Source organism: Rhinolophus sinicus, linkage group LG03, assembly GCF_036562045.2.
Source record: "Rhinolophus sinicus isolate RSC01 linkage group LG03, ASM3656204v1, whole genome shotgun sequence".
NCBI classification, from domain to species: Eukaryota; Metazoa; Chordata; class Mammalia; order Chiroptera; family Rhinolophidae; genus Rhinolophus; species Rhinolophus sinicus.
The window spans coordinates 146852700-146865585 of record NC_133753.1 but is presented as its reverse complement, the minus strand read 5'-3'; the positions used below and the strand labels follow the sequence as shown (position 1 = coordinate 146865585).

Sequence of the window (12886 nt, the reverse complement as noted above, 5' to 3'; positions counted from 1 at the left end):
AACTTAATCTTCAGGGAGGTTATACTAATTTAAACTACCCTGCCCCGGCAGTACATGAGAGTGACTGTTTTATCTACATCTTTGTCTACACAGTGTATTTCATACTTTTTGATCTTTGTCAATCTGATAGGTAAAAACATGGTATCATATAATTTTAATTTACATTTTTCTTATGGGTGACACTAATCATATTTTTATATGATTAATATTCATATGTACTTCCTCTTTAGTAAACTATCTGTTTATTTTCTTTGCTCATTTTCCTATTGGGCTGTTGGTCTTTTTCTTATTATTTTGTTGGAATTAATCATATATTGAGGAAATTAAAGCTATTTATATGTTGACAAAATTAGTCCTTTTCTATGATATGAGCTAAAAATCTTTTTTTTCACATTTTGGTATTTCTTTTTTGCTTTATGATGTTAAGAATTTTTCCCATACCATAGAATTTATCAATATTTTATTATGACTTTGAGGTTTTTGTTTACTTTTTGAGTATCTTTTTAATGCTCTATGTATGTATTTATATTCTCCAATATTTTCATATAGCACATTTATAGTATTGTTTTTTTTCATTTAAATCTTTAGTCCTTATTTTGGTGTAAGGTGAAGGGCATTCTATGTAGATAACTTGAGGAGTTTTGACTGTGAGGAAGTATTCTCTTTTATTAGTGGTGTCTGGATTATAGCACCTGGACATTTCCTCTTATAATAGTTTCTCTTCTATGGTGACAAAGGAAAGCCACCTGCTCTGTGGTAGATTAGGCAGCAAGGAGTCCTGATGGTTGAAATGTAACTGGACATGGGACAACAATAGTTTTAAGTTCCGAGATCAATGCCAGTTACATAGGACTGGGTCAAGGCTGGGTCAGTTGCCCAAAAGTGGGATTTGAGATGGTGGTGAAGACCGCTTACCAAGCAGTCTCAGCACAGTCTCAGTTCCCAGATGGGCATCTGGGAGGCGCGTTTAGCACATGCAGAGCTCCACGAGCGCCATGGTGTTCCCGAAGGTTGGGGGTTGCTGTGATCTTTTCTTCTGAGGCAGCCTTAGAGCCCTGGGTTGACTATGTTCTTAGATTTCAAAAGAAGGACTCCAGTGAATTTAGTGCAGTGGTTCTCTACCCTGGCTACTGTGTTAGTGTCTGCTGGGAAGATTCTGACTTCACTGCTCTGAGGGGGGACCTACCCCAGAAACAGCATTTTGAAAACTCCCCAGGTGCTTCCGATGTGTAGCTAGAGTTGGGAACTACTGTTTAATGCAAACAATTTCAGTCCCTTTGAGTCAGGGATTGCCGTGCATGCTACCTCCTGCTTCCAGATGTGCATGTGAGTGAATCACTTGCCTGTTAAATACAGATTCCAATTCAGGAGGTCTGAGGTGGGGCTTGAGATTCTGTACGTCAAACAAGCTCCCAGGGGGCGTTGAGTCTGCTTGTCCCCAGACCACACGTAAGTGGCTCGAGCTTGTTACTCACTGTGCAGAGTGCTGGCTTACGCCAGTCCACATGAGTCAGTAAGCACTTTTCTGCCATGATCCCGCTCTCTGGCAGAATTTGTTTAGTGTAGTAGAACACTGGGGTCAAGAGGCCTGCTTTCCACTTCCAGCTCTGCCCCTAATTAGCTTTAAGACAAGTCTCTTGAGAGTGCTTCAGTCCTTCACCCTGTTATCTCTGAAATGGGACGACTGAACTGGACAAACTAGAATGTCTCTTTTCTTCCTGCCTCCTCCTGTGCAGGTCCAGGGTGTTTTTAGTCTCCATGGGGACCAGGTTTTTATGTGGAATGGCAGTCTCGATTCTGCACTAAGGATCCTAACTTGCTAGATTATTTTTAAATTACAGACTGTCAGTACTTTATCTCACAAACACATACTATTATAGTTTCATTGTATTTGGCAAATCTTTTATATAATCCACTATTGATGATCTATCATAACAAGAGTGATGATATAATGCAGAAGCAAATCTTCTAGTTTTAAACTAATAAGTACAATATACATGTCATTTAATAGAAAGATTATTTTGGTGGTAAGTGACAGAGAACCCAGCCCAAACTGGATAAAGCAAAGTAGGGATTTTTGGGGCAATGTAATTACAAAATTTGAGTGTAGAGCTAGCTTTAGGTATGGTTGGTAAAAATAGTGTCATCAGCATCTGGACTCTGCATCTCATGGCCTTACTTTCCTTCTCATTGGCTTCATTCTCAGACTCCATTTAATTACATGGTGGCTGCCAACACTGCTGGGGCTTTATCTTCTGGTTCAAATCCAGTGAAAAAGAGAACAGCCTTGTACCCTGCCCCCCCCCCCCCCTCAAAAGTCCTGAATCACTTCTATTGGCTCTGATTGGATTATTTGCCCTCCTGAGTCTCTGAGGCCAGCAGGACTAGTACCCTGATTGGCTAGATCAGAGTCCTGTGACTATTCTTGGGGGGCCATGACTAGAGCTGGGGGGTCACGTCCACACTGATCCGGGAGAAGGGAATAATTCCTTAGAGGAAAAGTGACTGCTATTCCAAAAGAAGGGGGGATGGATACTTGATGTAAAAAGCAACAACAACAAAAACTGTGTATCTCTTTCTCCATTTAAGCCAATATTAAAAGTAATGTACATTGTCTAAACACAAACATTTCAGTGGTAGAAGGCCATTAGGGGTATGTTGTGTTGTTGGATTATGTAGAGCTGGAATTTAAAACAATGATTCAACCTACAAAGTGCAGAACCTTAATGAATTAATACAAGATGGTAGTATTGGATACCTGATTGCTTACCTTACAGGCAGGAATGGTAGTCACAATATGTAATGGCCTGTGGCAGTGGCGTAAATTAGTCAGAATGAGTTGGGTCCAGTCAATTAGAGCTGGTAGGTACTGATCACCACCAACCAGCAGGGACCTTGTGTGGGTGCTGGCGGGATGTTAGACCGGCTAACTGGGAAGCATTGTAAAAGTCCCTCCATATTTCTCAGAAAATCTCTTGTTTTGTGTTCATTTCCTAGGGCTGCTATAACAAAGTATCACAAATGGGGTGTCTTAAAACACAGAAATTTATTTTTTCATAGTTCTGTTGGTTGGAAGTCAGAAATCAAGGTGTCTGCAAGGCCATGCTCTCTCCAAAGCCTCCAGAGAAGAATCCTTCCCTGTCTCTTTTAGCTTCCGGTGGTTGATGGCAATCCTCATCATTCTTTGGGTTGTAGATAAAACACTCTAAACTCTGCCTCTGTCTTCCTGTGGCCTTCTCCGCTGTGTGTCTGTGTCTCCATAGCCAAATTTCCCTCTTCTTATAAGCACACCAGTCATATTGGATTTAGGACTTATTCCATATAGTTACCTAAAATCAAATGCTCTAGCATAGTTGACATGACACAAATTGTAAAATATATTCAATATTGAATTGTTCACAAACACTATAACATTTTTCTTTTCTTGTTTTATAATTAAAAACTGGACTTTTGAATCTTAGTAAAAGTATTTAAGTGAATTGTTTAGTTGGAATTCTATTCTGTATTTTCTTATTGCTTCAGACCAAGTAACCACATCTTTCTTAATTATAATTATTTTAAATCTGTGAAAATGTGAATGTTAGTATGACAATTTGGTGGATAATTAATACTTTTTATTGATATGTGAGTATGTTTCTGCATGAGGAGGTATTACATTTTTGCACATGACTTTATTGAATTCAAACACGTTTTCAATTTAAAAAAAAAAGAACCAACCACAGTTAAATGAACGTCATCCATTAGTGTATTTAAGAGCAAGTATAAGAAACAGGAGAGGAATGCAACTGGTAAAAGGCTTGAATATCATCTTTTTTAAAGAACATTTGAATGTTTATCTTCAACTCTTTGTAGAATGGCTATGTGGAAAAGAGTTTAGATTCCAGAGGGTAGAAGTAGCACCAGTGAGTTAAGGTTAAAGGGAAACATTTCAAGGCAATATAAGACAAAACTTTCTCAGTGAACAATGTACCATGTATGGAAATGGACGTGGCAGTGGTGTAAGGAGTAAAGTGTAGATTCCTGGAAATGCTCAGGCAGGTGCTACATAATTACCTCCCTGGGACATTTTCATGGAGATCTTACCTTGAACAAAAAATTGAAATGGAAGGTCCCTTCCAGTTTCAAGATCTGTTGCAAGTCCTCCTAAAATTTCTCTTTCTATATATGTTATGAAAGTCAATATTATATATTTGACAAAGTATTCTATAAGTTAAAATCCATTGCATATGTATTTTAGCAGCTGCCAATCTAAAGCTTTGCTCTATGACTTTTGTTTTTGGGAAAATGAAAGTGGGGGGATTTAATCTAAGAAGGAGAACATCATTAATAAGTGAGAAAGGTGGGGGATTAAAACTTCTATTTATTGAGTACCTACTATGTGCAGGGTTTTGGATGAGTTTCTTTATCTATATTATCTCATCTTATTCAATATACTTAGTTTTTGATTGCTTGCTTGGAATTTATGAGAAGCTGTAGTTCTTAGAATGATGAATTCTTAAAATAATTGGCATTTTCTTATGTATTCTTTGGTTGATGGAACACAGGACTGTTCTGATGGCTACATGTGCAAAACGCATTTTCAAATTAAAAATGGGATGGGACATCCAGGAACATCTGCCCATGTACAGGAGTGTCTTCCCATGGAGGTGAGTGATTTAATATGTTATATTCTCCTTTTCAGTCTTTGTGAAGTATAAATTTAAACATTTAAATCTTTTAAATATATATTTTAAAAAATTAGCTGCCATTGGATCCTGGGCCTGCTGTTGGGAGAAAAGTGAACGTCTTTTGTCAGGAGGTATTTTTGTCTATAATATTGAAAGCAGGAATTGTGGCAAACTTGAGATCCATTCTGAGTCTATATAGACTGTAGCGAGCCTTCACCCTTTGTGTTTATCTGGATCTGAAGATCTCAGATACCGTCCATTGCCTGTTGACTTTTCTCCCATGAAATCCCCCCAGGATAACACAGACCTGTCCCTTGGCTGCTTAATACTTGGCTGGAGACCTCTTTGCCTAGTCTATCTTTAACTCTTTTCCCCTATACCCTTCAAGATGTGTTAGATCTGGGTCTCATTCCTTAGGGGACTTTAACCTTGACTTGAAAATCTTGCTAAATTAAATTTTAATAAGGTGATGATAGCTTAGTGGTTTCTGGGATATTTTCAATTTAATTTTTATTGAAATGCAAATAGCCTTATTGTGTTTGTTATTATTAATAAAAAAATTTTATATGTTTGTTGTAAAAATAAACAATAGAGGAAGATATAAAAAGAGTAAAACAACTCCCATATATCCTTCAACTGGAGGTAATATTAATATTTTAATAAATACCCTTCCACAAATTTCTGTCATATACACACAGACATACCTGTATTTTGCAATGAACTTGTATATCATGGGCATCTTTCCATGTCAGTAAATGTAGAATTCCATCGTTCTATTTAATGGTTCCATTACATTCTAGCCTATGGATGCACCATAATTATGTGGAACCCATACTGAAGTAAAATACTTGAATTCTAAAGTAGAATTGGTGGGTATCTAACTGCTTCAACACAAAGGAAGAAATCACTAATTCTTAGAATTTTGAGAATCCTGATAAAATGGGTGAGGAGACATTTTTTTTTACGAAGAAAGAGCTTTTGATCAGGAACTATTAAATCAGATCCATTCAACAATCTGGCACTAGCCCCCTTTGCCTGTGTATGATACTGGCCTGGAAGAAACTCTCACCAATGTAAGTTGGTTTGCAGGTTATTCTTGAGGGTATTGTGCTTGGTAATAAATTAAGTGCTCACATCTTGATTACTGCTTCATGGTTCAAATATCAAATCAAATCTGAAGCCTAGAATGTTAGGAAACTTTTCAATTCATTATATATTAACTTAAAAAATGCACATGGAAATGATGATTTAAAAGATGAATTACCAGCTTTTGCCTAACAAGTTGGCAGAGATTTGAAAAGCACTATAAACGTGGTGTTGACAGTCTGAGGGAACTGACACTTTCTGGTTGATGTTTTAACTTCATAAAGTTTAAAGATGAGTACATACTATGAACAATCTATTTCAATTCTAGGAATTAAGCTTCATAAAATACAATTTTTTCCAACATTTTTCATTTTCAACACTTCCCAAAAAGTTTCAAACATATGAAAAAAGTTGAAAGAATTTTGCAGTGACCGTTCATGTGCTTATTACTTAACCTCTACTATTAACATTTTGCTATGGTTGCTTTATTGTATATCAGGCCTCTATGCATCTATCCATACACCTTTGTTGATGCAGTATTTTTACACCAAAGTAAATTGCAGACAAATACTTATAAAATAATCATAAATGTGCACAAAAATTTACCTGTAAGCATATTCATTTCACCATTATTTATAATAGGAAAAAATGGAAACAGATTACATATACAATAGTAATAGATTAGTTCACCATGACACATCTATGTAATGGAGATTTTTCTTCTTCAGTAAGTCTGGAGTGGGGCCTGAGAATTTGGAGTTCTAACAAGTTTCCAAGTGATGCTGCTGCTGCTGGTCTAGGGACCACCCTTGGAGAATCATTGCCCTGCTCTGTAATAGAATGCTTACCATATTTGAGATGCTGCACAGCTGAGCTGGTTAGTTAATTTGGTATATGATAGAGTCGATATTGGAATAATCTTGCCGGGATGAAAAATGTCTTAGGTTGAGCCTGAGATGGAGATTTCTGTTCAAGTAACTTATTAGGAATGTGCTCGTAGGAAAAAAGGAGTGACAGAAACAGGACAGAACAAGGGATGGAAGCTAAGGAAGGATGTGGTCTCATTTAGAGACTAACTTTAGTCTGATCCCCTGGGAAGTTCTGGAGCACAAAATACATCCAGAATTAGTCTTACTTTGTGTCATTGAGTTGGCCTTTTGTACTCTGTGACAGTCACTGGCTTGTCAGTCGGCCATTGGCTGAACTGAAAGTGGACATAGCTTCCCAAGCGAGGTGGTTACAGTTTTACTGAAAAATTCTTCAAAGAGGGTGGCTGTGTGTTATCATCCAACAGTCACAACAGCTGAGTAGGGATAGGTATACCAGCTTTAAGGTGACCTGAGTGCAGCTCCCACAACCTTCACTACCAAATAGTAACCGAAACCAACAAAATGAGATCTATGGAGAAATGCATGCATAACGTCTGCATTTAGATGAAAAGAGGGAGGCTTGACATGACAGCAATTTGTATGAGAAAGAGCTGGTGATTTTACTTGACCATAAGCTCAAGATAAGTGAAAAGAATGCCATGGATACTAGAAAAACTAGAACCTAAGCTACATCCATTAAATGGATCCCAAATATGGTCTGGCGACTCCTGGGTGGGGGAGGTGTCCCAGAGATGCTTTCAGGGAGTCCACAAGGTCAGAACTATTTTTCTAATAATATTAAGATGTTGTTTATACTTTTTACTCTCATTCTTCCTGATTTTTCCAGAGCTTACCTACTTGTGATATGGCAACAGATTGAATGCAGCAATAGTTAGAAATACCCACCTATCTTCTATTAAGGCAGACATTAAAAAAAATTGCAAAAATATAAAACCTTGCTATTTTTCTTACTCATTTATGTTGTTTTGGAAAATATATTAATTTTTCATAGAAATATGCTATATTAATATGTATTTTTAAATGAATTCATTAAAAATTTTCAATTTTAATTTCTAATACAGTGAATATCATTAGATATAACTTTCTGAAACAAAAGCTCATTGGAATACTCAGTGAATTTTAAAAGTGTAAAGGGGTCTTGAGACCAAAAGCGTTGAGAACCACTGATCTAGATCAAGGAATACCACATTATTACATGTAAAGAAGAATATTGATAACTAGAATACATAGTCCATGAATATGTAAATAATAGTTTAAAAATAAATTATTAATACAATTCATCCATGTAGAGAAGCATGCCAAGGACCGTGGGTGGGCTTGAAGACATATTATTATGAGGAATATTTAGGGACTCTGCGGATGTTAAACTGGAACTGAAGACCTAGGAAGGTTAATTGTCTGCAGGTATATTTAGAAGACTTTCCTGTGGAATAGACAGTAGACTTACTTCATTTCTGAGGCTAGAACTAGTTCGTGTCTGGAAATTATTCTAGACAAATCTCTGTTTCGAGTTGTCTGCAATGAAATAGGTCAACTTGTAAAGTCGTAAGCTCTCCCCTTTTGTGGATATGTTTATCCACAGAATGGATAATCCTTTATCCAGAACAGTGGTCACTCACTGAAATCCTCAGATGTTTAAAGCACGAGGCAGATGATGCGTGAGTGAAGTGGGCTGATGGGAAGTGATGGGAGCTGTGGAGAAAGGGCGAGGGCATGACTCATCCAAAGGGGCAGTAGACATGTAGCCCCAGGTGGATTTTCAAGAAAAGGCAATGATCTGGATTTTTGTGTGTTGGCATAATTTAAAAAAAAAGAAATCTGTTTAGGCCAAATAGACTACATGTGCTTTAAATGGTCCTCAGACCACCAATTTATAATCTATTTTCCAAAGAAGTCCTATATTGTGTAGAATATTGAGTTAGGGGACCTCCGAATTCTCTTTAGACCTTAAAGCTACATAATTCTGTATCTATTTCATATCTGTAAATCACATTTCCTATTTAGAGATATCCAAAGGAATGCCTCTGCTAATAGTTGTTTCAAAAAGAAATTTTTTTTTTAACTTGATCATGTATAATTTGGGAAATCAACTCACTCCCTTGTTCTAACCAGATCTGGCAATCTTAATTGTAGAAAGATAGCTGGATTCATGATTTTGATGCCTGTGAGATTATCTACAATGATATATAGATAATCATAGGATTTTAAAAATCAAAGTGAAATATAATGGAGTATGTAACAAGAAATTTGTGAAAATCGTAATCTATATCTTCTTTGACTTTTTAAAATATAATTTAAAATAATGATTAAAAGAATCAGATAATATTTAGAAATCTACCCAATATATTGGTGTATCTTAGTGCTCATTTGGGGGAACAGGAGTTCTTATAGGTTAATCATATTAGACAGTACATTTATGGTTGAGAGCAGTTAATTTGATTTGCTTATGGCCTTTCAGAGGTTGTGAAATAACAAACAGGACTATAACAATTTTTGAACAGGATCTTTTCTTTACCAGTGACCAAAGGAAATCCATTGCCTCTATTTAAAATCTTCTAAATACAAATGGATATTTTCAACAGGGACCAATGTAATCAACACTGGCTCTTGGTGTATTTTATTATATGGAACTCTTATTTCCATAAATTGATAATTGTTGTTTATTTTATTTTTTATGTTATTGAAGTTTGGATTCTTTTGTCTCAAGTTGGATTACTGAAGTTCCATTTCTTCCTTTTGAAGAGGTATCAGAGATGGGTATTGAGCATATTTTATTTATTCATTTACTATCTTCATTACTTTAGAGCCTCGGGTTACACCTTCAGATTACATTTTTTAAAACTATGAGAATGATAGAGTCATAAAAATAGCAATAGTATACTACTGGATGAAAAGGATTTTTGTCCTAGGGCCTTGTGGTCCACTAACTGGGACTTTCCTTGGTCCAGGGTAGGTGGAATATTATACTGAGCCCTCAACAAACAACAACCTATCATAGATTCCCTGAAGCATAAAGCTGAGACTCAGTAACAGAAGACGATCTCGATTGCCAAAAGAACATATTCAGAGAATGATGATCTTCTGAGGTAACCAGGTCTTCAAATATACTCATTTGCCCTAAGGATTTTATTAAGTGGCTTCTAGGATGTGTTCTGTTTTGTAGGTCCAAAATAGACTCATATCTCAGAATATTGTGGGTTTTTTTTTTTTATAATGGAATAAATGACAAGGTACAGTTCTCAGTTAGTGTTAACAATTTTCCTGTAAAGCAACTGCTAGTTTTAGACCAAAGTATAGACATGTTGATAAATGTAAATGATAAGTAATAAGCATGATATCCCTACTATTTGCAAATGTAATTATTAAATCAATGTGAAAATAATAGAAAGTATGTTATATTTAATGTGTGTACATACAAGTGGAAGTGCATGTAAGTAGTGACTCAGTATTTATTTATTGATATGATGCATCTCATGCTGATAAATAAATGAATTTTTAAAGAAAATAACTGTTTATACAGCAGACCCTGGTCCCACTTTTGTGTTTTACTTGAGGTATGGTGAAAAAGTTCAAAGACAAAGTAAATTTTAATTTTATTTAATTTATAGTGTAAGTATATACCATAGAGTATGTGGTGTTTGAGAGGGGAGAGTATGGGATATTCTGAAAACCAATCAGGTCTGATTAGGATTTGCAGTTCCAACAAAATTGTGAGATACTGCACTAGATATAGTATTATAAAAACTATATTTCTTTAGTATATGACAGAAGTATTTGTTTACTTATTCTTAGAATTCATCAGAAACCACATACAAGGATGTGTCACTAAAATTATTTGAACCATCTAACAAAATCTCAGGGGTCTTAAAAGTGTTCTGCTGAAGCCGAGAAATCTTAGATAGAGATAGGGACATGTCCCACATTCTCCTGAATCTTCTTTCTTCTCTAGCCCTTGATAGTACCTGAGTAATATCACTTTGTAAAATTCTGGGAGTGTATTCGGTTTTGGGAGAACCTATTGCCTAAATGGGTTTTTAAGGTTACTTCTACTTTTGAAATTCTCTATGTTCTGTTCTCTGCTTTGCACAGCAAAGAGAGAATCTATTTTTCTGAGAGAAATAGAGTTGAATCAATCTAGACAGGTAGCTAATTCTCTTTCTAGTTATCAAGCTAGTAGAAAAGCCTTTGTAAAGGCACCTGCCATATACATTGTATTTCAACTCAGCAGCAAGTTATATCAGAAAGTGTCCTTTATGTATATATAGCCCTAATATTGAGGTGTGTTTTTTAAATCAAAAGTAAGATTATTTCTAGCAGCAGATGTGGACTTAAGAGAATACTGAGTTGATATTTCTGTATGAAAATCTGACTTTCAGTGTAGAATGCTTATGTCTAGTTCTAAGGATCTAACAAGTGCCAATTGTTTCTGAGGAAGGACACTTAGCGCATTATTTTAATTGTTCTAATTATATATTCCTCCCATTTCTTTTAATGAGTTTGAGATACTTTCCATGATACAGCTTTGAAAAAAAACACTTAATGGGTTACAAACTTTATGTGGGTTTTTTTACACGGAGAATTGCTGAGCCTGCTTGATTTTATAATCAAATCTAAAATAAATGAAAGTGAAACCACTACATAGTACTTCTTTCTCCCCTTTCATAGTTTGTTTTTTGTAAGTCAGTGGAAACTGTATGTGGAGAAGGATACATTTCTTAGAATGTATTACAGTGAGATTTGATATCACAGGAGAGTAAATGATATCTAAAATATTTGACTTTTCATAATTGTTGTATTAATTATATTTAAAATTCATTTTCTTCCTTTGTTAAATTAAAATGTTTATTTAAAAAATATATTTTCTGGAGTGAAAGAAATATCCATCATCATAGTTTTCTATGCAGGGCTCAAAAACAGCCTTGTCATATATTCTCATAGAATTGAATGTTAAAATTGAAATTGGAGTCACATGGTAACCTGCAATCTTCAGATGTTTAAAATGTTGAATTTTTATTTTCATTTTTTTTGTAGCTTGAATGAAATTAGCTACTTGTCAGGATTTTTTTTTCAACAATCAGATAAAGACTATCAGATAGAATACTATTTTACTACAAATCCTTTGTCCAGAACAAGGGACAGTAGTACATATAGATTGCTACTTACATGATATGACCCACATAACCCCCAATTTTTCTTCTACTCACACCTGAAATGCTCACTATTGAAGAGCCTTTATTAAAGATGCAAATGGATTATTTTATGGGGAGAGAACAAAACATTTTCAAGTGAATAGTGGTTCTGAACTCTACTACTGGACTCCAAGCACTGACCTGGTTAGATCACTTCAATCACCACTGTGCCCTCTGTATCTAGCCGGTGTCTGACACATAAGTGCCAGAAACTAATAGAGCCTGTATCTTGATTTTTCTGGATTGAAACTGTCTAGAATTTGCCCTCTCCCCATTATACTGCTAACTTAACTAAAAGTCAAAAAAGTTAGAGTAAATATTGTCTCATCAATTTACTGTCTATTTATTGAATGGTACTTACTAAATGAAATGGTCAGGAATATTTGTTAAAGTTTATTTCTGAATTTATGTGCCTACGGGTGAATAATAATTTCATCTTAAAGTAAATGAAAATAACCAAATATTGGACCGTGTTGAAGGTTTTCAAAGTGAAAAAAAGCAAAGGGGAAAAACTCTAAGAGCGAGGTATGAAAATGTTTTTAACAGTATTGTTTTTGATTGTATAAACGGGATATGGGAACTTCAGTAATGTTCTTCCATTTGGTGCTTATCAATTTGCTGTCTTAGAGGTATTCTTCATTCATAGCAAACCGTTGGTTTTATGTATCGGTGAGAGAAGATTTAATGCATATGCATTGAGAAAAGTTACATCTATTTCTAGCTGACCTCAAAGGAGCCTTAGGATAGAGGTTACAGGTTTGTCTCAGGTATAGTTTAGGATGGATTGACAAGAGTAGGAAAGCTGTGAAGCTGTGAAGCTGGCAGTGTTACATAAAGAACCTGTGGATGGGCCCGCAGCAACCTTATGAGGGGTGTTGAAGGGCGAGGAGGATGAAAATCTGGGGGGCGAGAGTTGGGTGACACAGCAATGGAAATTGGTTACATAGAGGGGGCATTGACAAATAAGTTATTGTCTTAAAAATAATAGTAGTTGTGTTTCTCATTGTTAGAGAAGGGAGCTACAAATATGGAAAGAGAGTAATCGAGAATGAAG

At 35.6% G+C, this 12886-nt stretch overlaps 1 protein-coding gene across 1 annotated transcript in view; it reads left to right on the top strand.

Annotated features, from left to right (window-relative positions):
- Positions 1-12886, top strand: part of ATG10 (autophagy related 10) — a 334391-nt gene that overhangs the window by 164828 nt on the left and 156677 nt on the right. The window contains 1 exon segment of the mRNA XM_019746380.2: positions 4545-4646. Within this exon segment, the coding sequence (XP_019601939.2) occupies positions 4545-4646 (102 nt within the window).